This window comes from Artemia sp. Qi Xiang Cuo, chromosome 14, assembly GCF_049724085.1.
Source record: "Artemia sp. Qi Xiang Cuo chromosome 14, ASM4972408v1, whole genome shotgun sequence".
Lineage (NCBI taxonomy): Eukaryota > Metazoa > Arthropoda > Branchiopoda > Anostraca > Artemiidae > Artemia > Artemia sp. Qi Xiang Cuo.
This window is the reverse complement of record NC_142807.1, coordinates 24,981,355-25,007,727: the sequence shown is the minus strand read 5'-3', so window position 1 is coordinate 25,007,727 and position 26,373 is coordinate 24,981,355. Positions and strand designations below refer to the sequence as shown.

General features: G+C 36.3%; 2 protein-coding genes across 2 annotated transcripts in view; one reads left to right on the top strand and one right to left on the bottom strand.

The window, feature by feature from the left end:
* Positions 1 to 3,231: 3,231 nt before the first annotated feature.
* Positions 3,232 to 26,373, bottom strand: part of HDAC1 (histone deacetylase 1) — a 43,824-nt gene continuing 20,682 nt past the window's right edge. Inside the window, exons 5-9 of the mRNA XM_089100445.1 lie at positions 21,990 to 22,189; positions 16,891 to 17,142; positions 11,456 to 11,514; positions 9,223 to 9,379; positions 3,232 to 3,893 (exon numbers count right to left, since the gene is read on the bottom strand). Of these exons, the coding sequence (XP_088956571.1) occupies positions 3,785 to 3,893; positions 9,223 to 9,379; positions 11,456 to 11,514; positions 16,891 to 17,142; positions 21,990 to 22,189 (777 nt within the window). The 3' untranslated portion in view covers positions 3,232 to 3,784. The remainder of the gene's footprint in view (positions 3,894 to 9,222; positions 9,380 to 11,455; positions 11,515 to 16,890; positions 17,143 to 21,989; positions 22,190 to 26,373) is intronic.
* Positions 13,769 to 15,574, top strand: LOC148944299 (uncharacterized). The gene is made up of 2 exons (XM_089100563.1): positions 13,769 to 14,366; positions 14,412 to 15,574. The coding sequence occupies exons 1-2, from the start codon at positions 13,769 to 13,771 to the stop codon at positions 15,572 to 15,574; spliced, it is 1,761 nt and encodes a 586-aa protein (XP_088956689.1).

The window sequence follows — 26,373 nt, the reverse complement described above, 5'->3', positions numbered from 1 at the left end:
TGCAGGCGAGTTATGTGACTCACCATTGTTTGTCTTTAGAAAATATGCACACTTCCAGTTCTTATAGACCTGATATATTTAAGAAAGTACTCAAAAGTTTTGATAAAAAGACAAGGATTAATATTGGCCGAAGTGGCTTGGTGAACATAGTGACTTGCAAAATCTACTCCACACACAATGCGTTCAAGAAGACTATGGAAGAGCTGAGGAATAGTTCCTCTAAGCCATTCGTTTCGTTGCAATACTTCCATTGGTGGAAACCAATGGCCTAGCAGACTAGAGGACCTGCAGAAAATCCAAAAAGAAAAGAGTTTACCAAAACATATCTCAACAAGCTGGGTTACACTTGGCCCGAAAGCGGATCGACTGCTAGAGCAGTGGTCAGCCCACAGGGACTTTCCCCTCAAATCCATTCCCAACAGAATCCTGCTCTTATGAAGTTGCCAGCAAGTTTTAAAATAGCGAAAATTTTAAAGCGAGAGACAATGAAGGCGGAACTCACACAGATCTACAGTCTCCTCCGGTTTTTCGATTTTTGCACGGGAGTGCTGGCGTTGAGCAACGTCTTTCGAAGCCAGTTCAGATTCTCAGTTATGAAAGAAACGGAATGATCGAGAAGTTGCTGAATGCTCGACTCACTATTGTCGATTGTGTCAACATCTTTTGAGGGCCGAAAAATATCCCTGTTGCAAAACATTAATTTAGCCAGAAGGTCAAAGAATAGCTTCCAGCCTCTCCTCGAGCAAGAAGTCGGGAAGAAAAGGGTGAAACAAGACATAAGGGAGATAGAGGAAATAATTATCAGTCACAGAGAAATTGAAGAAACGAAACGGAAATTACGAACTCGAGGAACAGGAAGCTACTTTTTCTGCAAAACAGAAACATTCAGACAAGTTACTTGGAGCTGGATTTGAGAGTTTGAAACAGGGTCTTTATAGTATGGACTCTGACTTGGAATTGGCTAAAACAATGTTGAAATCGTATATAACGACTAGAGGAGAAGAAAAAGTGTTAGAAAATTGTTCACTCCATCAGCAATCAGATCGAGAAACGAAAACAGATTTAGATCGATTGTTTGGCTTCCAAAATATTAGTTTGATTTCCATTTTACGTGTTGAATTCAAGCTATGATTATTATTCTTGTTTTTTATACAGAAAAAAAAAAAACGAAGAAACAAAATGAGAGAAAGGAGTAGTATTAGAGAAAAGTAGAAAACCAATATTTACCGGTTTACTACTATTTCTGACCCTAAGGATCTTTGCAGTTAATCACTTTCCATATCTAAATCCCATTAAATTCACTCTTCTCAACAAGTCTACCCCGCACAACCATTATAAGTAGTCTAGTCAAATCAAATGACGAGAATTGCTTGATCATACGCCATTAAAGGTTATATTACGTATTTGATGAAAAAGTGGCTGTCAAAAAGAAAATAATAATAAAAGGAAAATTAATTTAAACCACGACTCATGGGAGACTGATGACAGAGAGCTCCAGTGTCTCCATAAAAAAAAAAAAAGCACCATCTAGAGTTTCTGATTGGAATGCTAAAGCTGCTTATCATTCTTAATTTCACTCGACAACTCTCTGCCTTCCTTCCCAAATTTTTTTGAATGCAAGTAGGTACGAGGTTATAAAATTTGGCGACCCACCCCATCCAAAAATAAAATTTGATTACAAATTGTTAGAAAAAAATTATTTGTTTGCTTATTTAATACACATAAACTTCAAAATAATTGTATAAGACAAATACATGAAATTAATAATTATATTCATTTAAAACTTCGATAATGGAAGTAAACATTGTTTCCTGTGCGATGGATGACTTTGTTTGTCACTACACATAGATTTCGGATTATCGGTAACGACATTAATCCTATTCCCAAATTCGCGTCCAATGTTATCGAATAAGTATCAAATTGTTTCGATACTTATATTTTTAATCTCCGAAGGCTGAGAAAACAACTTTACACGAATAAGTGGTGACAAAAAGCATTAAAATTTATATTACTTTTCGCTTACGCTTGGACACTTCTTTTGACATTACTGCTACTACTAACAACGTACTGCAACACCAAGCCGCCTGAGGCCAACACAGCAACCCACGCTCCTCCTCCATCTCAATCTTACAGCCTCCCAAGAAGTTCTGTCATCCGCAGAACTTGTCCAAGCTATCTCAACCTTTTTCTCATTGTAGCTCTAAAATACGTTTGAACTACATTTTCGTAGAGCTTATTGTTTGAGATACGGCTAGTCAGACGGGTACCCAAAACAATCAGTAGACAATTCTCTGGAAAACATCTAACAAATCCTTTATCTTTCGGAGCATCTACGCTTAAAACCATGTTTGACCATGTCCATCACTTTAGCTTCCAATGTTTTAATCTTGGTTCTTAGACTTACCATGGCAAGAGTGCTAAATATGCATTTCTCTTCAGCTTCCCCTTTTCTTTGCTATGAACTTTTATGTCACATTTTCTGGGAATGCTAAGAAATGCACATAAACAATTTATTTTTGGACGACCGAATTCTTTTCCGAAAATTACTTTGTCGTACAACTTAAAAAAAACTTTTTCGCATGCGGATCAATGGTCTGCGTTACGCAGGTACCGATCTCCTGATTCGATGCCTTCGGCCGAGAATGCAATGCGTACTTAGGGGCAAATCATCCGACGCTTCCTGTGTTTTCCCTCAGATTTCTCCAGGTACCCATTCAGAGCTGGTTCAACTCTGGCTGAGCTTATAGGGCTTAAACCCTCTAGCTTCTCGGACGAGCTATTCAACTTACCAATGCCATGAGTGCCCCCCAGCAATCTTTCAATGTTTTAATAATTCATTTCTGGTTATTTTACAACAAAGTTATATTTTGCAGTCTAATTGTACTGTTTTTAGCATTCCCATCTTTGAATATTAAAATTTTTCAGGTAATTACATTTCATTTGAAATTGCTCCAGAAAGAAAATATGAACTTTTCTGTAGAAAGCGTTTGGAGTTAAGTTTTTTTTTTTACAAGTTCTGTCTTGAGCCAATAGCTACCATGCTATGTCCTTGCCACATTCCACAGAAGTTGATTGACATCCCTACGACGTATCCCTCTTTAGCTCTAGTTTAGCGCATAGCCAAACTAGGCTGTGCGCTGTTCTTTCCTTCATATTGTTCTTTGGCTAGGAGAAACATGAAGAAAATTTTAAAATAACTTATTTAGCTTTAAAAAAACAAAAAAACTAACACAAGGTTTTGCAGTTTATTGAATACAAACAAATATAAAAACCCTACAAAACACGATAGAGCTTTGTATTAACATACAGTGATTTTTTGTGTTTTAAATGCTCAATTTACATATTGGTATACAAAATACTTAAATAGTTTGGACTAATTCAACATCCTGCTTTCAAATTTTATTCTTTTACGGCTTTTTTATGTTTATATGGAACAACGGCTTAAAATATTAAAACAAAATTACAGAAATTTAATTTAATTTATTAAATTTGTCGAAGACCATGCAAACATAATTTCAGCTTCCCACTACTGAGCAAAATTCATTGAAAAAAAAAAAAAAAAAATTTTCCTATGTTGGCAGTTTACCACTGACCGTGAGCAGATCAGATACGACACCAGGACGGGCAAAATTATTTCAAATAAAAATACAGTTCTACAATTGTTGTTAAGCATAAATACTATACTCCCTAGTTAACAATATACTTTTTTGGATCTTCTGTCTTGATACTAAGGGGGATAATTCACTAATGCATCATGACCTGGATTCAGACGAAATGAAGATTCTTATTTGGACGTTTCTTCCATTGTTTCTATTTTTGATTCTGAGTCAACCTTATGTTCCGCCATGACAACTTCTTCTACTTCTCCTTTAGCTTTCTTCTTTTTGTGTGTTCTGCAAATCAGAAATATATACCATGAGAAATTCAAACAATTTCTCGAGTTTCTTTCTTAATATGCTCACATCATGCCAGTACAGAGGGCTGTTTTTTCCCCAAACTCTATACAGAATCACAGAGAAATGGGTTTAAGTGTTGCCATTAATATTGTATAATTAAATAAAATAATTCTGATTGTTATTCGTGATACCAAGGATTACGAATAATGAGTTTCATTCGCCTGGTCATTATTTACATTGACTGCAAATGGTAAATCTGGCCTCCGCAGTGTAAGGCCTGCGGGCCACTTTAGACTACGGCCCAAGAAGGCTTTCGTTTACAGACACAATCTCGGGATAAAAATTTAAATAATATCCTCCTGTTGGTTCTATGAAAGAAAAAAAAGTTCTAAGAATAAAACGATAAAGATATAAATTTAATTGTTAGGGTGTTTTTCATAAGACAACTAACATAGGAAAAAACAAATCTACTTCTGAAAAAGCTCGGTCGCTAGCAGTTGTTTGAAACAATCTTGGTACATGGGGAACAAACAATATAAAATTTAAGCTGTTGCTTTTCAATATATTTGCTCCATACCATATTTATATAGTATATTGATTTATTATAGATTTATTAATAACCGCTTGCTTTTTCTCATTAGCAGGCGGCGTTAGGATTCGGTTTTGTCGTTTCTGACAACAAAGGGTTTTCGGCGATTGACCAGAGTATTCGTTATGAAGCTAATTGTTGTCGATCTTTGGTAACAGAAAAGACAAAATATAGTCCCATAAATCCCAACTTTTTTGCCCAAATATATTAATTCAATGTATTCATGTGCTCATTGATTATGAAACTCGGTTGCCCTACCAACAATTTTTGAGTTACGTTGACAAAAAACAAATAATGAAGTTTTCTATCTTGGGAATAGTAGTTACTCCCATCATTAAAAATCCCTGGAATACATATCCATCGTTGAAAGTTGAAACATTTGGTTTTGACTACTTTACAAAAACGGCTAATCTAGAAATGTAGCAAAGGCAGCTGAAATTATACCCCAACAACAACACTGTTAACAACATCTGTTAAGATTAAAAAACGACAGGGTGTATTTAATAGAAGTACTACAATTTTACAAGTTTAACTAAGATAAGAATTTTAAAAGGGGAAGAGCATTCCCAAAAAAAGAGGGAAGAGCTTCCTTTATCAATTCAAAAACGTTCATCTACTCGAACGAGAGCACGCCTTACCATGACTGTCCAGCATATAGGGAAACAACCATATGCCAAAAAATATCTATAGAACAGTCAAAAACAGGCCGGATCATTATTAATAAGTTTTAATACCTAAGAAACACTACAATAGTCCAAACTAGAGAACAACTTCTTTTTATATAGCGTTATTACCTTGAAAAGTTTTTTTTTTGTCGCTTTCCAAAAATATTCATTTTCTATCTAAATTTATTGGTCCCTATCAAACTAGTAGATTGGAGCAGGGATACGTTTAGTTAACCAAATATTGGAATAATTCCAATTAATTTGGAGTTTCCAGTGAAACTGCAATCGATTCTCTGACATAAAAATAAAACAAGTAATAGAATCATCACCGTCTATTTCCTAACATTTAATTTGCAAAATGCGTCAGACAAAAATAAGAAACCTTAGAGGCTGTTGACTTAGGATGGCTAAGACACTGATGTCCTTCCAGCCTCAAATAGTTTAACAGCATTCACTATTATCAGAAAAGTTTCCAGGGACGTTGCGGATTTTAGATAATACATTTCACCCTACATCAGTTTTATTCTACCAGCAGGCATTCAAACATAGTGGAACTCACAGATAGTGATCATTAGTAAGACACGTCAAAAGTCGAATATAACCAACTGCAAACGGCTTTTTCTGTCACTGGCTGAACCTTACTGAAAATCTGACAATCCTAATACCGTCCGAGAAAGGAGTTGGATCGTTTATTTTTATCCTGTCTATAATGAATGTTATGAGCTTACTTAGGCTAGAGTCAGAGAGCTATACACGCAAGAGATTTGTTGCTTGCCAATTCACTTAAAAGTGGCCATGGTCATAACAGCGGTAAGTCACATGAGTGATAAGAACTTCATCCTGGCAGAAATATCACCCGTTTCTGGCAGGGTTGCTGCATTGTAGACGGAGCAGAGGAAAAGCGTTCTATTACAAGCCGCTTTTGAATCAGTACTGTACAGAAAGAAATGATAAGGGTCATATAAATAAATATGTTCGATCGTCGATAAAGCATCATCGCTTTTTGTGTGTCGGATCGAAACCCATACCATCCGGCGATGGAGTCTCTCAATACAATGAGCTGCCAGAGCTATCAGGCGAGGACATAAGCCTAATGACCAACTGGGAAGAAACCATAGGGAAATATCCTACATTTGCGTCTTTAAGAATAAGCATTAAAACATTACAATCACGTCGGTGGTAGCAGTGTAGCAGAGAATATTTTGGCCCCAAAATAGGAAACATTAAAGTCAAACAACTTTTAAATCTTGTGCTTTAAAGCGCAATTTCTGACATGTTTGCTACACTTTTTTACCTTTTTTAATTGAAATGGACTTTAGTTGAACCAAAGTCGAATCGATTGTATTTGGTTGAAAATGGCACGTATACAACTGCATGGAGATTGTTGTTTGACATACGTTCAGTCAAATGGGTGCCTAAAACTATCCGTATGACATTTTCCCTGGAAAACTTTAACAAATCTTCCTCTGCCTTGTAAAGCACCCACGTTTCAGAACTAGTAGCTTCCAATATTCTATTCTAATTCGAAGACTTACCTTCTTATGCTTCAAAACTCAAAACTGTGAAAAAAACCTCTGGATCTTCGCTATTCTACTTTTTTCATTTTCATTGGATTGACGATATTTACTAATAATAGTGCCCAGGTAAGTGAAGCTATCCACTTGATCGATCTTCTCGTTACCTAACATCACCTCTTCACCTTCGCTTAATCCTAGTATAAGATTTCATATGTTCTTAACATTAATTTTCAAACTTATTCTTGCATTCTGAACTCTCTAAATCTCAAAAAGTTCATCATATCATTTTTACCTAGGATACTCAAGTCCTCTAAATAATCCAAATCTAGGAGAGTTTTACCTTCTCATTTGATTCCAAGCTCTCCCATAGCCTTTGCCGTGGTCCTTAGGACAAAGTCCATCAAAACAATCCATACAAACAAGGATAGGACAAAACCTTACTTAACTCCAGATTCAACATCAAACCAAATGCTCACACCCTACATTAACCGGAGCGGTACTGTTCTCGTAAACAGCGCTAATCATTTTGATGTACTTATCTGGTATATCATACAAGGATATCATGAAGTATACAACTGCGCATCCCTAGGTTGGAGACATAAACGCAAAACCCCACACGTTCTTACTTTTATTGCAGACACTGGAGCCATTATTTTTGAACAGTGCCCATGCCTGTTTATTTGCTGTTCTCTGTCAACTTTCAATCTACTCAATTTTTTCGTCTTCCTTTTTTTTACGGTGAACTTAGGTCACTACTAAGGTATTAGCATTAATGTGGATCTGGTTGTAACCTAACACTAAAATTATATAATTTTTTTTTTTTGTGATAAGTCAGTGTTTTCAAATACCCACTATTACGTCTTCTCCGCTTTAGGTCACTGACTTTTCCTGAACTTGGAAAATTTCTCTTTCATTGGATTTCATACATCATTTCAAATGTTTCTTTTTTTTGTGGGTTAATCTAAACCTGGTTCAATCTAACCCGCGCACTATTTAAACAGGTGACAGTAAACCCATGAAAAACTCAATCCAGATTGAGCCCATCTGCCAACACCCAGGTTAGCAAAAATCAACCCATAGAAAAATTAAAATATGCAAAAGCTAATTTCTCGACAGCCCGTAATAGGAGACCTGGTCAAAGGCATAGGGGCTGTATCCGTAGGGGTTTGGCTTACTTTGCCCGTTCAATATTATTGGGGTTGAGTTTGCTGGATCGAATCTTCTGTAAGTCCCCCCAACACACACACACATAAACTTTTTATAATATTTTTATCTTTTTCAAGTGAGACATAACTTTTTTTTTAACATTACAGACCCAGATACAAGAACTAAAAATAAAGCCGTTAAAGGGAAAACAAAATGAAGGAAAAAACAAGCGATTAGGTTTGTGTCACACATTTAGAAATGCACGATAAATGAAAAATTTTGTTTTTGTTTTGGTTTGGACAATTGGGTTTAAGAGGTAGTGGTGCTCGTCCGGAGATAGTTCCCATGCAATTTGGCGCATGATGAACGACCCTCCAAGTGCCTCTAGATATCCAGCTAGCCACAGGGGAACCAAGTGCACCTAGGGACGGTTGGATTGGCAGCCCTCCTCCCGAAACCCTTATTGCTACGAATGGAATCAGATTTAATTCAGCCTCGGATATGTATTCTCAAATCCCGCCTCGACCCCGGACCGCCCAAGGACGATCCCCTCTGAGCAGTTTACCTACCTTGGTTCAATTGTCTGCTCAAACGGAAGCCTAGATGCCGAAATATCAGCAAGATCGGCAAAAGTAAACTCTGCCTTCGGTCGCCTTCTAAAAACAGTCTTCCATAAACCCCAGATCAGCCGCCTCACCAAAGCACGAATATATTCTGCTTCGGTTGCCAGCGTGATGCTCTATTCTGCCGAGACTTGGTCGCTGACTCAGACACAGACGCTGAAGGTAGATGCCATCCAGACGAAACACCTCCGAAAAATCGAACGCTCCCGATGGTCCGACAGGGTACGAAATTCGGAAATCCTCAGGTCCTTCAAACTCCCACCCGTGTCCTAGCAGCTTGAGTCTCGCTCGCTGCGTTGGTATGGTCATCTGCTCCGTCTGCCTGTCCAAACACCCGCCCAGCTCATCTTCGATTCTGACCCAGCTGCAAACGGCTGGAGGCGTCCTAGGGGAAGACCACGTATCAGATGGGCGGACGTCATCCGTGATTGGCTCGCCTCCAGAAACATCAACCCGGCTGAAGCGACAACCCTCGCCCTGAACCGACCACTCTGAAGAAGAATGACGGCGCTGACGACTGGTTCCCTCTACGCTGGCGACGCTGTCGAGCAAGAGCTTTAAGTAAGTAAGTAAAAGTTTAAGAGGCATCCCACCGTAAGTGGAATCCCTTATATTAAAATTTAAGCAAGTTTAAAAGATTGATTATTAGCAGTCTTTGGAATGATTTGTTCTGCGTTTTATTTATACAACGGATACACTGAAGGATTTCACCACTGTTATTGCAGAGCTGACATTGAGGCGAGGTGAGTAGGAAGAATTAATAGAAGGGGAGAAGATTACACATACCTCTGGTCTTTTCTTCCGCCTTCTCCTTCGTCTTCAGAATCAGAGAATTCATTGTCTGGTTGCACTCGCTTATCAGAGGCTCTGATTGATATCCTTTCATCTGAATTTTGTTTTTCTTCATCATCTGATTGTTCATTGATCGCGTCCTCTGGTATTGCTAAAACATTCATATTTTAAATTTAGAAGCAAATTTGTAAAACTGATTGCAATATATTGTGTATTTTCATCAGGCCTCCTTAATTTAGGTTTCTCGGCCCATATCTAGTTTTTTCATTTTCTGCATTATTGTTGATGTTTTTTTTAGCCCTTCCTCCGTAATCCGCGCTCTTTTCTTTGTTCTCTGATGACACTATTCAAGTCATACAAATAATTCTCAACGACAATAATTACTACAACTATAAGTAATTGTAGTTGAAGACTCGGTGCAATGATTATAAAAATCTCTACTTTCTGTTAGTCCTTTCCACATGCTAAAATCATTACGATACTGGTTAGTTTATCATTGCCTTTCGTATTACGTTTTTAATCCGTCAAATATTTTTTTAAAGTATTTGGTTATTATTTCTGAAACCTACTATTTACAATAATGGTAAGCAACAGAAAGTATAGAAGTATACATGAAATTTCGAGAAGAGCAACACCACACCCTAGATTCTACTGCTAATACAGACCATACGAACTAAACTGAAAGTTCATTTAATCCACTATTGTGTAACACCTGATTCTTAGACGGGGAGGATAATTTAGTAAGCCCTACCAGACAAAACCTGTCAAAAACTAACTAAATTCTGCTCTATCTTGTGAACCCAAAAACACTTATTGTATATTAATATACATGCAATTGGCTATGTTGGTAACTCTCAACTGTAAAAACAATCATTAGACGTTGTACGACGGATACCTGAATCTACTAAACAAGTATTTCTTATTATCTGACTATACAGTAAATCAAGGCCGTACCCAGGATTTTTTTTCGGAGGGGGTTTTACAAAAAAAATCGGGGGTGGGGGGGGGGGGGTTCTACACAAAAAAAACTAAAAAAACGCATACAAAATTTGTTTGTATCCGTTTTTGTTACGTTTTTACGATTCAGCCAAACATTACAGGGGGGGGGGGTCAAACAGTGTAACCCCCCCCTGGATACGGCCCTGCAGTAAATAGGTTTCAGATCCTCAATTTTGTTTTTCTTTTTTTAGGTCAGCAGCCCAAGAGGGCACTGCTGCTGACTAAGTTGTAGTTCCTTTAAGCAAAAAAAAAAAAAACTATTTGCAATGTGTTGTCATGCGACAGCGGAATTTTTTGTGCGCTTTTTTATAATTTCCACAATAAGCCATAAGACTTACCGCTATTGGTAATAATAAAATAGGTCGCATATGACCTGAGAACTGGGCACTATTCTATCTACGCAGGCCTCATAACGCCAAACGAACAATACAATTATTTACGCAAAAAGTGTTCTTCTACATTTTAAAAATAACTTGTTCAATTCTCAATAATCTCATTAATAAAATATAAAAAAAAATTATCCACCCAAAAACATATTTTCGTTTTAAAACTACTAGTTATCGTAAATTGACAAATTTGCAATCACTATTTATCCAGAAAACACCTCAATTGGGCAATGGGCATGAAGTGTCATTTTATTTGTTTATCTTTATGTGTGTTAGCTCAACACAAGTTGGACCTCCCCGCTAATCGATTACAATACGCCTTCACCTGAATGCTCAATAGCCTGAAGTTTTCCCTGTTTTAAACCCATAGACCCCCAAGCCCCCTCCTGGTGCATCAGGTGACAGCAGGATTTATTTATTAAATTAATAATCAGTTTTGACTAACTACTGAACTGACTTTTCATGGGAAGTGATTTTGCACATTTAGATTTCAAGCAGCACAAAAATTCCAGTTAAGGAAAACTTAATGAGAGCGATTATGATAAACAAGGATCATTTCGACCCAATAAAAACCGTACTTGTGAGCAAAATGTGCACTTCCCTAGTTTTATAATGCAAGAAGAATTTGCATATATATCTCTACTTACCTCTACTTAACTCAATTTACAAATAATTAAATGGGTGTTACCTCTATCTCTACTTAAATTTACAAAAAAACCCGTGTTTTCTTTGAATGCAGCAATGAAAAAAAATAACCTGTCTAACAATAAATGCTGTAAATGCCTGTTTAACAATAAATTGATCTGTTTAACAGTAAATTAATAAATATTATGTTCAATTACCTTGCATTTGAACTCCAGGTGCACAAGGCAACATTCTCAGATTCTCAAAAAGCCTTGTCCTGTAAGAGACAAAATACGCCATATCATAACCGCAATACATTTGTAATTTTAAAAAGCACAATACAGACGAAAAAAAGAGGGAGAAAAAAAATATTATAAAGCAATTGAAAATCGTTTCACCAAGTCCGAAAATATTAAATACTCTAAGAGAATTGAAGAGACGCGATAGAGTCATAGATAGAAAATATCTATCAATGTAATTGTTTATATCGGTAACTCTTAGCCTACTGCTAATCTTCAGCTCTGAAAACAATTTTATGTGTAGTTTCTGGAAGTTTAGGCTGTTTTGTCTCAAGGCTTGGGAAACGTAAAACTTGATAACTTTTTTTTAGAGGGGGAAAATAGAGGGACTGAAATTTGTGTAGAGGGGAAGGCCTTTTTATATCACAAAAAAGGCATGCACTATGTTTTTCTCTTTTATGTCTTTCATGACTTCTTGCCCCAAGGTCTACCGATCTATAAGGAACACTACCTACGAGTTCAACGCCATTTACGTGAAGCAATCCGTGCTTAGATTTGTAAACAATTCGTGGTTTTGCATTACGATAATACATCAACTCACGCCTCATCCTCCGTATTTACCAGATATTTACCATCATTTACCATCATCGAATTTACCATCAACTCCGATGTTCTGTTAATAGACATTATGAAAACGGGAAATACGAACTTCCTGGGAGGGTTTAAAGAGGGAGGTTTTGAATACACTGGGATGGAAAAGGAGCGTGCGTAGCTGTGGTGACCTAAGGCGGCTTGGTACTGCGGTGAGTTGTTAGTATTATCTTTTCTCTTATCTTTATTTATCCGACACTGTGATTTACTAAACGAACTAAATAATAATTGAAATAGATTTTGAACTTATTTTATAGTATAAAAAATTGCGATGACTATTATTAGCATCAGTAATATTTTATTTACACTTAGAACATCACTGGCCTGGAGGGTTCTCCATAAAGGATTGTCAAAATATAACATATGCTTGTTTTATGTAAGAATAAAGACTAAAAAATTTCATACGTAAAACATAAGAGGATTGGATAGCCAATATTTTTTGACAAATTTCTAAAATATTTTATTTGTATCAATCCTAAAACCAATTTACTTTATCCCCCCCCCACTCTCTCTAATGGTCAGATATATAGCCCAAATTATACATTCTATATGCATTTCTCCATTGATTTGCTTGTTTACCATTAAATTAATTTGAAGAAAAGAGTCATGTATAGAAAATTCACTGTATATGCACAACTCAGGGTAAGGCCTGTATATCTATCAGGGAGGAGGGAGGTTAAAGTTTATGGGTATACCTGAAGGAATGATACTCGTAAGTATTTTAGAATGCTTTAAATAAGTTTCCAAAATTCTATAGGTTTCTCTTCATGAATAAAATGCATTTTTTGACAAAAACTGCATCTTCATATGCAAAATGACGAACGAAGTAATGCATCATACGTTATAACCATTAGCGACGTCATTGAGTCGTTGCAATGACGTCAGATACTAATATATAAAGAAGCATACTGTCAAGTCGCCTCATTAGTCAGGGTTGCAGCGGTAGCTGCAACCCTGACGATCACGAGACGATCACGTCCAATACTAAGAAATACAAAAGCCCATAATTCCTAAAAGTAGTGTCAGATCAAAACAAGAAGCACACTATTAGAACCGCCTTGTCCGAAACCTCTATATAGGACACTTACCATCCCTTGGCTTGAATAACGACGAAAAATTTATTGACTTGAAAAACAAGAAAATTCGCTTGAACTACAATATTCTGCAGATATGGCATCTTTTTTTTTCTCCCCCTCTTTCTCTTCAGCTAGCAGGGCACTGGAACATCATAGAGGGCTGTTCAATGGCTCATTTTAAAGGAAATTGATGTATTTAAAAACTTTTTATAATTGACAAAAATAATTTTTAAAATAGAATCAATTTTTTACGAAAAACTGCATTTTCATGTACAAGATTCATGAATGACGTTATAATCTTAGTTTGTAACCAAATATGGCGCAAAAGTAAATGCATTATTATGATGTTAGCTATAATGGCATCAGTGTATTTTTACATATTTTCAGTTCAGAATCGCTAAAGTTATTATGCAAACTGCAAAAATTTTTATAGTGTCTGAGCAATAGTATTTACTTTTTAATTCAAACTAGAAAAATACTAGTTTGAGATCATTTCATCTCTCACTTCAAAGTTTATAATTGTTACTTTAAAAAGTGGCTTAAGTAAAAGTGATAGCACTGAATAATGGTATTATATTATAATGAGCAGTTAAATCCTGAAGGACGAAAAATATCTGACAAAAGAGAAGAACAGCCGAAAAACAATGAATTAGAAAAGTCATGTGGTGAACAAAGCAATAAAAACAACCAAAAAGAGACAAAGAAATGCGTCGTAATGAGTGGGGCAGCAATCAAACGTAAAATGGACAATCCAGACACTTTTGAGCAGCCTAAAATCAAAAAACGTAATTTTAACCGTTGTGACAGTAAAAGTAGCCTAGTTGCTACTGACGAGGATATCACGCTACGCAATGCATTACCGACTGGATCAAATTCACAAGATGGGATGAAAGATAAAAAACATAAGACTGTTGAAGAAATTTGGGATATCTGGCGATTGAAATTTGGGGGATCTTCAGCATTCAAACGTAAACTGGACAGTCCAGACAATTTTGAGCAGCCTAAAACCAAAAAAACAAATTTTAATCATTCTGACAGTAAAAGTAGCACAGTTACTACTGATGAAAATATCACACTGCTCAAAAAGTCACTTGGCGAAAAAAGATACAAGAATGACAAAGACGAATATTGGAACAGCAAACAAGAATCAACAGAGCAAAACAGCAAACCTATTTCTAGTCCTAGATAAGAAAAATTAAACACGACAGGAAACCACACAGTCGAGGCCGGATCAAATTCGCAAGATTGGGTAAAAGATAAAAAACACAAGACTGTTGAAGAAGCATTTGGGGGATCTGGATTAGAGAAAACACACCAAAATGAAGTGACTGAGCATCTTATTGAAGAAACATATTTGCCAAAAATACCTTTAGAAGAATCTGTTCAACAGCCACAAAACTCGGACCACGAGGAAGGATTAGATCAAGGCAGAGAAGAAGAAAAAGAAGAGTGCGCCAGTGATTTTAATGTTAGGAGGGAGAAGAAAAAAAAAGAAAAAAGAAAGCATCGAAAAGAGAAGGATGAAGGTATTGTTGATAATGAAATGATGACTCGTCTTATTAATCAGATGAAATCAGCATCGGATGATGATCGGGAAGCGAATAAAAATCGTCAGTTAGGCACCCAAAAAATTTCAATGCTTCCCCTTGTAGTAAACCAGTTAAGAAAATCTGATCTACAGTTTGCCTTTATTAAGCATAATATTCTTGGGGTTTTGGCCGATTGGCTTGCACCTATGCCTGACAATAGCTTGCCAGCTTTGACCATTCGATTTAAAATTTTACAAGTGCTCCTTGAATTTTCTTCTGTGGATCAGGAAACACTTCAACAATCAGGTATTGGTAAGGCTGTGATGTATTTATATAAACATCCCAAAGAAGTCAGAGAAAATAAAAAAATTATCGGTAAACTCATCGATAAATGGGTTAGACCTTTTGACCTTCAAATAGACTCACGACTACTTTCTCACGAAGAACTTGACCAAAGATATACAGAACAAGGGAATTGTCATCGGTCAGATCATGAATTCATAATAATCGGAATACCTAAGGGGAGAGAAGTCAAAAAGGGAGAGGAGCAACTAAGACCCGGTGACCCGGGTTGGATCAGTCGAGCTCGTGTTCCTCAAACCTCCACTAAGGATTATGTTAAGAGACCTCAGTATTGTGTCAATGGGAATATTTCCATTGACAAACGAAAAAAGCGTTATGAGCAGATGTTGAAAAAATATAAAAAATTGAAAAGTTTTGGTAAACCTCCTAAGACCTTGAGTAGAGATGGGACATTCAAAGACATTCAACCCCCTATGGAAGAGAGAGATGAGGGAAAAATACCTGAAGAAGATTCCGTTCAGGCACCTCAAGACTCTTAATGATTTTGACTATGTTGGCAAAGAAGAAAAGAAAGCTTCAAAAAAAATGATATGTACAATAGTAATAATTATTAGTGAGATGAAAACAGGATCAGATAATTATCGGGAAGCAAATAAGAAACCTTAGCCATGCATCAAATGTTTATATCTCGAACGTGATAAACCACTTGAGCAGGTTAAAATAGTTTCAAGCCATTTTTTAGCTTAAAACCTTGTTTTAAGCCAATATTTTTACAGACAAACGAATCTATGAGTGAGACAAGTATCTTCGATTACCATATCAAAACATGCTATTAGTGGATTTAATTAAATTGACAAATATTAAAACGAGAACAAGTTTAAACAAATTTTTAGTGTCAATAGGACATAAAGGCATTTAGAGTAGTATTTGCTCATAAGCCATTGTTAGTCTTAAGGTATGGTGTGATGCAAGTTTTTTCCTTCTTTGGCAACTAAGCACATCTTAGATTAAAGCCATTGTTTGGCTACTTTGTATTTTGCTTACTTTTTTTGAAGGAATATTATTTCCTTTCAATTAGAAATACAATCAAGTCATTAGATGGGGAAACTCTATAAAACAAACAATGGAGAGAATTCAAAAAATTTATATGTGGTTTTGATCTTAATATAGCCATCATCAGAGGAAAGCATGGAGAAAGTCTTGGAGTTTACTTTGGTGTACCCTTGATTAGCTTGTTTTATAATATTACTTGCCCGGAAGTGGAGCTTTATGGGGATTGTAGTTATTTTTTCCTGCAATGTTCGTTTGAATTGTAGATGATTCAACAACCAAAATACTTCTTGTCTCTCTCCACTGCGAAAATTTACTTTTGCGGTGGAATTTTTTAATATCCATTTGGATTTAGCACCCATAGCCTGGAGAGCATGATATTCAGAAATTTTTGTGCACAGATAATGTTCTAAAGAGTAAGAATCGATGATATTGCACTTCAATTTTCCTGCGCTTACACTTAACTTTTTATAATCTTATTAATCGTCATTATATGTGGCCTACCACTTTTTTGAAAAAAAAAAAAAATTCATATTTGTTTGTTTAACTCTTCCTTACGAGTTCGACTGTAAGCATGGATTTCAAAAAATTTTGATATATACTTATTTAATCTGATTTGTAAATGATTCTGATTCAGGATTCTTTCTGTTTTGCTTTTTTTTTTTACAGAAAATACCACATAAACACGATCAACCAAGTACTATGCTAAAAAACACAAGACTAATCAATTTTGTATCTGAGGGCCTTGATTATAAAAAACATAAGTTTGCTTGTGTAAAGATTGCTGTGACTTTAAAATACTTACTTTATTTTATCCATGTATTCAGTAGTATTTTGATTCCCCATATTGGATGGACTAATATGTAGCTTAAAATCTGGCCCAAAATATTCGAAGTAGTCATTATATGGCAGTTCATTTGCAATTTCACAACTGAGAGCCACGGAGGTTTCATAAGTCCAGCATCTAGCTACGTTTCGAATTGTGTATCCACCGCCTCCAAGAAGCAAAAGTGGTACGCTAAGTTTCTTGAAAAACTCAACACATTTTCCATGTCCTATAAGAAAAATCAACAAATCAATTAAATTAAAACATGCACAGTGAGGCAATAGCTAATGTAAGAGCTCTGTTTCAAATGAAAACCTTTAGCTTGTGCAATGTTATTATTCTTTTTTTTTTAGCGCTGATTTTCACTATTAGCTTATTTAGTAGCGCTAACACTGCCAGGGCAAAAGTAGCTCGTGACTGTGTTTTCCAACGCTGCTCTGAAACTGGTCAATACTGCTTAAACGGATAGAAAAAGAAATCTTGATAATGTCTGACCAGAATGAAAAAGTGGGAAATTAATCGATCATAAATTTACTAATATTTGAGCAATCATAGACAAGTTACGGACATTTTAGTACGAGAGACACTAGGACGTCTCGAAACTGGACTCTCATTTGTCCTCAAAAATTTCCAGAGGCCAAGTTAGTTTAAACTGTATAGCCTAGACTAGGCTCTCCAAGGCTCCAGAATAATTTTGTATACGCTAGGATAAAGAGTGAGCCAACTGGATTAGAAGGAGATGGAATTGAAACCACCTAAAATGTGACTTGCGCGATAAATGACCAAACTCATTACATTTAAGTGTCTTACAAATACAAAAATGGATTAAAAGAACTTAAAATTCTTTGTGAAACTTCATGAAAATCAACTTTACCGGAAGTTGTGGTGTACGTTTGAGGATACGAGCACTTTTTCAACCACTGACATTAATTTTTATATGTTTAGACTAATGGTTTGTTTATAATGATTGTAAGTTGAGTATATAATAGAGGCATATTGTACTGGCACGTTAACAAATTGAGAGGTAGTAGTCAATCCGGACTTGTCCCAGTTAAAGATAGGAATGGGGTGGCAATTAGCGATAAGACAAAAGCTAAAGCGAGATGGGCCGAACATTTTGAGAATTTGCTTAACCGAGATAGAGTTGCAGAAAAAAATATAGAGGAAACGGAAAAAGTTTGTTAGACCTTGGATGTGAAGGAAGATTTGTTTTGTGATGATTAAATAAAAACAGTAATAAGAGGATTAAAGAATAATAAGGCTCCAGGTGCTGATAGGGTGGTAAATGAGTTTCTTAAATATGGTGGCTCTGAGGTTAGAAATAAGTTATTGGAGATTATGAATATGATTTTTGAAAAAGGGGAAGGACCTAATGATTTTAGGAAAACCTTAATTAAGCCACTTTATAAGAAAGGTGATAAAAGTGAGTGTGGTAATTATCGAGGCATTAGTCTGGTCTCTGTAGGTAGCAAATTGCTTAGTAATATGATACTTTTTAGACTGAGAGATGCCGTAGACAAAGTTTTAAGAGAAGAGCAGTGCGGTTTTAGAAAAGGTAGAGGATGTGTTGACCAAATTTTCACTCTTAGGTTAATAATTGAGAAGTGCCTAAGTTTTCAAACACCTTTGGTCCTCAGTTTTATAGATTATGAGCAAGCGTTCGATTCTGTTGATAGAGGAGCTTTAGTAAAGGTTTTATTCTTGTATGGTATACCAGACAAATACATTAAAGTGATTAGTGCTATGTACGAGAATAACACTGCTGCGGTTAGGGTGGGAAGTGAGGTTGGCGGCTGGTTTTGTATTAAATCGGGAGTTAAGCAGGGTTGTATTCTATCCCCCTTTATATGGATTATTTTGATGGACTTTGTTTTAAGGAGCACAGGAAAGGCAATGGGAGACCACGGAATCAAATGGGGAGGAAAAAGTCTCCTGGACTTGGATTATGCTGATGATTTAAGCATCCTAGATGAAAGTGTGAGCAAAATGAATGAAGTTTTAGAGGTTTTGCGAGTTCAGGGTGCTAGTATTGGTTTGAAAATTAATGTTAGGAAGACCAAGTCACTAAGGCTAGGAATAAATGAAGATAAAAAGGTGACGTTGGGTAATGAAAAGATTGATCAGGTGGGCAGTTTCACTTACCTTGGTAGTATTATTAGTAAAGATGGTGGGAGCAGTGAAGATGTTAAAAATAGAATAGCCAAGGCTCAGGGTGTTTTTTTCACAGTTAAAAAAAGTCTGGAAGAATAGGAAGATAAGTCTGCAAACCAAGATTAGAATCTTAGAAGCTACAGTGATGACAGTGGTCAAATATGGCTCTGAAGCATGGACGCTCCGAAAAGCGGATGAAGATTTGCTAGATGTTTTCCAGAGAAATTGCTTAAGGATTGTTCTGGGTACCCGGCTGACTGACCGTATTTCAAACAATAGGCTATACGAAAAATGTGGTTCAATATCGCTTTCTAGGTCTATAATGAAAGAAAGGTTGAGGTGGTTAGGGCATGTTGTTCGGATGAAGGATGACAGATTGCCGAAGATTGTTCTTTTCGGCCAACCATCTAGGGCTAAACGGAAAGCAGGTCGTCCCCGTCTGGGTTGGGAGGACGTCATAAAGAAAGATTTAAAGGAAATGGGAACTTCGTGGGCGGGTGTAAAAAGGGAGGCTTTGAATAGATTGGGGTGGAGGAGGAGCGTGCGTAGCTGTGTTGGCCTCAGGCGGCTTGGTGCTGCGATGAGTTGTTAGTAGTAGTAGTATATAATAACCATTCGTATGCTATTCACGCTAAGTCAGTAGTTTTACAAAAATGGTTTATTTTCAATAGTCCAGGAATAAAGAAGACACTACTCGGGACAGATATGAAACTAGACTCTCCTTAACAAATGTACGCTCAGAATATATAAACAGAAATAGATTAAGACCAAGAACATGAAATTGACCTCTATGGTATAAGTAATCTAGTGCATAGTACGCAAAGGACCCCTGGTTTACTACAAACCATAGTTCTTTACGATACATCATAGCAATTGCTATTACGATACATGAGAAAAAGGTGGTCGTAAAAATATCTAGGTTTATGTCCTTTGAACTTAACAAATATGTGTCCCGCATGATATCTGACTAATAAAGAAATACACATCGATAATGAAGTTCACAACGAGCTGACGAGAAAAGGCCGGATGTAAAAGGCTGGATTTGTTCCGGTGCTGCGAGATTGGTTGGAGGCTTCGATCCGTCATAAGCTCCTTTCCTCCGTCCATATTACCGAAAAGAAAATACTGCTTGCGTGGCCTCATAATTGCACCAGATTGAGCCTTTCACAAGTTACTTAAGCAAAATCGTGGCCGCAAGTAGTGCTGCACGGTGGCCTTGAGAAGTAGCACCCCTCGAGTAAATTATAGCCTAGTATAAGACTAAGCATTTGCACAAGATTCTGATTAATGGTATTCCTGTATGGTATACCAGATAAACACATAAAGGTGACTAGTGCTATGTACGAGAATAACGATGCTGCATAGCCTCATTCCCTATCTTAACAGATAGGAAATGAGGCTAGTAGCTGGTTTCGTCTTAAGTCAGGAGTTAACCAAGGTTGTATTCTATCCCCATTTATATGGATCACTTTGATAGAGTTTGTTCTGAGTATAAAGGCAATGGGAGGACACAGAATCAATTAGGGAAGTAAAACTCTCCTTGACTTAGATTATGGTGATGATTTGATCATCCTGGATGAAAATATTAGCAAAATGAATGAATTTTTTTGAGGTTTTGAGAGCCATGGTGCAAGAATAGGTTAGAAAATTAATATTGACAAGACTAAGCCACTTAGACTGGGAATAAGTAATGGCGAAGAGGGGATGTTGGGTAGCAACAAGATCGATCAAGTGGATAGCTTCATTTACTTAGGTAGTATTATTAATAAGGACAGTGGGTGCTGTGAAGATGTTAAAAGTAAAATAGCAAAGGCCCAGGGTGGATTTTTTCACAGCTGCAAGAAGTTTGGAAGAATAGAAAGATAAACATACAAATCAAGATTAGAATATTGGAACCTAGAGTGATGACAGTTGTTAAGTACGGTTCTGAAGCGTGGGCGCACCAAAAGACAGAAAAAGATTTGCTAAATGTTTTCTAGAGGAATTGCCTACGGGTATTTTTTTTTAGGTACCCAGCTGACTAACCGTATCTCAAACACTAAGCTGTACCGAAAATATACTTCAATCCCACTTTCTAAGGCTATAGTGAGAGAAAGGTTGAGATAGCTAGGATACGTTCTACGGATGAAGAATGACAGATTACCAAAAATTGTCCTTGTCAGCCAACCATCCAGAGTCGAACGGAAAGCAGGTCGTTCCCGAATGGGATGGGAGGATATCGTAAGGGAAGATTTAAGGGAAATCGAAACTTCCTGAGAGGGTGTAAAGAGGGGGGCTTTGAATAAATGAGGATGGATGAGGGGCGTGAGCGGCTGTGTTGGTCTCAGGTTGCTTGGTACGGCACGGAGTTTTTAGTAGTAGTAGTACTTCGTGGACTATTTATTACAAATTTGTGGATCTGTATAGATTGTCCTTAAAAATTATATTAACCTTAAAAAGATCTAAAGTTGACATAAGGCACAACGAACGGCATCAAATCTTGTTGTTTGCGATTGGCGTTTCCTCTCCGTATTCCATTTCACGTTTGTACTCAACCTTATGTTTTTATGGCTATTAAATACTATCTCTACTATTAAATTTGATGAACAGCCACTATTTGAAAATTTAGCCTAAAATGTCGTATATAGAACATCCCCACTGAGACATTTCTTTCGTTAATGTCTGGCTGAGAAAAATAGTCAAGAATTTACAACTGGAACTTTTATTTCTTCCTTCCTGTTTCGTAAAACTAGTCGAATTTCAATAACTCATGTTACTGTGCTAGCGCTCGACTTTATGTATTAACTAACATTAATTATTTCAAAAGACGGAGAGATATGTGGAAAGAGAGAGAGAGAGAGAGAGAGAGAGAGAGAGAGAGAGAGAGAGAGAGAGAGAGAGAGAGAGAGAGAGAGAGAGAGAGAGAGATACGAAGAAGATAAGTAACTTTTAGTGTGAGATTGAAGCAACCAAGACGATCACCACTTAAGCTGTCAGCACCGCACTGAAGCACGACGGCACTTGGTTGATAGGTTTCCATAACTTTGCTCATGATAGGAACAAATATTTGTTCATAACTGTCGTCATCTATACCGTCTCTCAATGGAAAATTAACTGCGTAATATTTCCCTTTTCCAGCACCAATATCCTAGAATAACCAAACAGTTTGTAGCAGTTAGTTATTTATAACCGCAGAAGGAAAAGATGAGTTACACGACAAAAGGAATACAAAACCCCTGCCTCCTCCCTCTAGATACCCAAAAGTTGCAAAAAGCACCAAACTCTGCAATATTTGAAAAATACATAAATCTTTTCTGGCAAACACAGCTTTCTGCTAAACTCCCATCCTCCCCTGAAAAAAATCAAGCAAAATTGTGACTTTTATTTCCGTATGTAGCTTTTGAATGTAGCAAGAGGAAAAGACGAAAAGCTCAGAGTGGCAGAATAAAAATATTCGAAGTAAAAAATTAAAACAATTGTTCGGTAACAAATTTAAATTTAACATATATTTAGGGTTTTAATTTACGGTACTTAGTGCATTTAGGGTTTCTACAAAATAACCGAATAAAAATCCCTGACTTTTCCTTTCTTTCTTTTTACTTTTGCTTTAAAGGCGTTTCAATGAGGTCGAGGCAAAGATACTATGGAGCCATCTGCTCCTAAAATTAAGCTACAATTCGTAATATTTTCTTTGATACATGATAAGGAACCTTTTGGTTTGGCTTCAATAACCGATTTTTAAACAATAATTTCTAAAGTGTTGTGAAACCGTCAATACCTTAGTTACAAAATGATTTACAACAATAATACGAAGAACAAAAGGGAAATCTTTTTGCAAGACAGTGGAGATAATTTGAATGAATATTTCGGCCCTATGTCCAAGGGCCGTCCTCAGCAAGACAAAAATATATAAGAGAAAAAAGACTCACAACAACATGCGACCAATAAAACCAAAAAAGTGAAAATTTAAAAGCAGTCCTAGCATCCTTACTTCAGCGAAGTTCAACCAGGACTCTTTTTTTTTTTTTTCTCCATGTACCGTCCCCAAAAGATATGTTTCAAAAAATACGAATCTAATGCCCAATTTTCAATATGTTCCACATAAATATTTGCCAGTAACCCGGAGAGGGGAGCACCCATCGCTAAGCCCTTAATTTGCTGGTAAAAAGAATTACGGAATTAGAAATATATTGAGTATTTGTTACGAAGTTTAACCAAGGTCATTAAGACATCACAATCTATTCCTGCTGCTGAAGCTTCTATTAAGTGATAATTTTCTTTGATTTTATTTTCTAATAACTGTTCAGATGCTGTGACATCAATATTTGTATACATTGAAACAATGTCAAAGCTACTTATAATTGTATTTTCTGAGATATTTACGTTTTTGAGTTTTTCAACTAAATCTACCGAATTACATATATATGATCTTTGAGAGTAAAGCAAAGGTTTAAAGGCTGTACATAACCATTTCCCAATATTGGATGTGGGGGCTTTCGTACAAGCTACTATGGGCCTTAAAGGAATGCCTTGCTTATGTAATTTTGGTAGACCATAAAACTTTGGGCAAAAGCTACCACGGGGGAAAAATGTATTGTATAGCTGTGGAGTAATTTTACCATTTCGTTTTAAACTTTTTAATTCATTTATAATTTTGTTTGCAAATTGATCAGTATGATCGTGGGTTGTAGTTCTATAAATTGTCTCGTCATTTAAATGAGAATAAATTTTTGTATCGTAATCTGTCGTATCCATGACAACCAGAGAATTGCTTTTATCTGCTTTAGTTATGATAATGGATGAATCTTTACGGAGATTAGATAGTATTTTTAGGTCATACAAATTATCTGGTTTTTTACCATCTGGGTTGGGTATAGATGTATAAAATTTGTGCACAGAGGATTCTAGAGAGGAAATTAAACCTGCCACAGGGACATGTCTTGGAAGAAAAGAGAATTTTGGACTTTTTTCGAGAATTTGAATTTCCTTTGGTTCAAGCGTTCTAGAGGATAGATTAACAACAGCCGGTCCAGGAGTGAATCTTGGAATGCAACTAGGTCTATTGCTATAAAATTCATGTCTGAGGTTTTCTAAATTCTAAATAAGTCAGTCCCTTGTTAAGTTGAAACCATGACTAAACAAATTTCTTTCATATCTAACAGCATGGCTAATATCAACAGCGGACAGATTTTCAATTTAAAGGTTTTCTAAGGATTTCCTTTTATAGAAAATAGAATATCTTTTTTGTTTTTTGTCTTTAATGATGTGTATTAATGATTTAAATTGTAGTGTGCGAGCAAAGTACACTTCTTTCCTGGTATTTAAGTGTAATCTGAATATTAAAGACTTGGTAATGAGACTTTCAATTTTGCAAGATTCCAAGAATTTCTGCTGGTTAATGATAATAGCATGTTTTTTGCCTAAATTGATAAAGTAAAAGATATCATTGGTCAATACCTCCCCATAAGCAAGACGAAAATAGCGACGAAGACCACACTGCCTTTCCATAACAAACAACAATAATACGAAGAACAATAGGGAAATATTTTTGCATGACAGTGGAGATAATTTGAATGAATATTTTGGCCATATGTCCAAGGGCTGTCCTCAGCAAAATAAAAATACATAAAAGAAAAAAGACTCACAACAATATGTGCCCAATAAAACCAAAAAAGTGAAAATTTCAAAGCAGTCCTAGCATCCTTACTTCAGCGAAGTTCAACCAGGACAAATTGAACTTCGCTGAAGTAAGGATGCTAGGACTGCTTTGAAATTTTCACTTTTTTGGTTTTATTGGTCGCATGTTGTTGTGAGTCTTTTTTCTTTTATATATTTTTGTCTTGCTGAGGACGGCCCTTGGACATAGGGCCAAAATATTCATTCAAATTATCTCCACTGTCTTGCAAAAAGATTTCCCTTTTGTTCTTCGTATTATTGTTGTTTGTTATGGAAAGGCAGTGTGGTCTTCGTCGCTACAAAATGATTTTCAACGGGAATGAGACAACCGCGTAATAAAACTACGAACAAAGTCAAATATAAAAATAAAAACTGAGCCAATTTCATATATGGCATGTGAAGAATATTCCTGTGGGAACAAATTCTTACGGACATTAGCCTAAATTTTACTTCAACAGATAATACCCGCGAATACGCTGACCAGTAGTTTTCAATTATTAAGAAAAAATCCAACACGTGGCATGAAAGATCCATCCAATTCAAAATATCAACAGTAGCCTACTGTTCTAAGATCAAGCAAAAAAGCTATTTCTAGAATCTTTATTTCTTCAGTTTCCGTTCCACCACTAAAAGCAACCGAAATGCATTTATCATTTTTCTTCGTAGTTTCGACTATGACTCATTTCCTCATTTTGTTTCTGTGACCTGATGCCATAGGCTATACCTATCTTAAAAGAGTCAAGCCTCGAGCGAGTCACACTATCAAACTTCTGAACTATCTCAATCTATGCATAGGTCAATCAAGATCTTTTCCTGTAATTTATGTACTGCCGACAAAAACCTCACTCAACCTTGAAGTTACCATGATTCAAGGTTTAAGGGGATTTTTCTGATTACCAGCCAAAAATCAGAAAATTTACATCCGTTTTCCTTCAATTTTCGGCTCAATCGCCGAAATGGACGAATTTCAACGACTCAATCAGCATTTGATCGGGAATGTTTCGATTACTTTAATGCAGATGTACTTAGCGAAGTCAAGATACTGCAGGCGAGAAGGTAGAGCATCGTCTTCCAAAACTCTTTTTAGGATTTTTCAACAAAGAATCCAGCTATAAGTTTCCAGAAAGGAACAAGATTAGCATTAGGTCAGAAGCTTTGAGGCTGTATTTTCTGCTGTCGAGACATTAGTTAAGCTATTCTTTCCGTTAGAGGTGTGAGAAATTCTTCGACAGCCAAATAAAGGAAAGGAGACAAAGCAACTTTGAAGTCTCTCGAGAATAAGCTAACTGTCTCCAGCAACAGTTTGAAAAATATTGTCTTAAGGAGGCCCTACAACGGTGAATCATCTTGATCAAAAGCTTCCGTCTATCGATTGACTCAGGCATGATTGAGCGTCTAGGAACCTGTTTAACGCTGGAGTCAAGCGTTGACGGTGATTGATAGAAAATTTGAAAGACTCAATCATTTTCATCAAAAGCAGTGTGTTAGATTAGCTTTGGTCAAGATTTAAGAGTCGTTTGAAGGTTGGTTAAAACACACGTCAGTCGATTGACGATCAAAATGATGGACCGTCTGATGGCCTCCTTTAGCATTTATTAAAGTGTCCTGAAATGCAACAGCCACGTAATTTTTTTAAGCAAGGCAACAGTAATCTCA

Bases quoted from the DNA above. Each gene is read 5' to 3' on its own strand.
- LOC148944299 (XM_089100563.1), top strand. From the start codon at position 13,769: ATGGTATTATATTATAATGAGCAGTTAAATCCTGAAGGACGAAAAATA. The intron at 14,367-14,411 runs GCAAACCTATTT...TAAACACGACAG, and splicing joins AGAATCAACAGAGCAAAACA to GAAACCACACAGTCGAGGCC.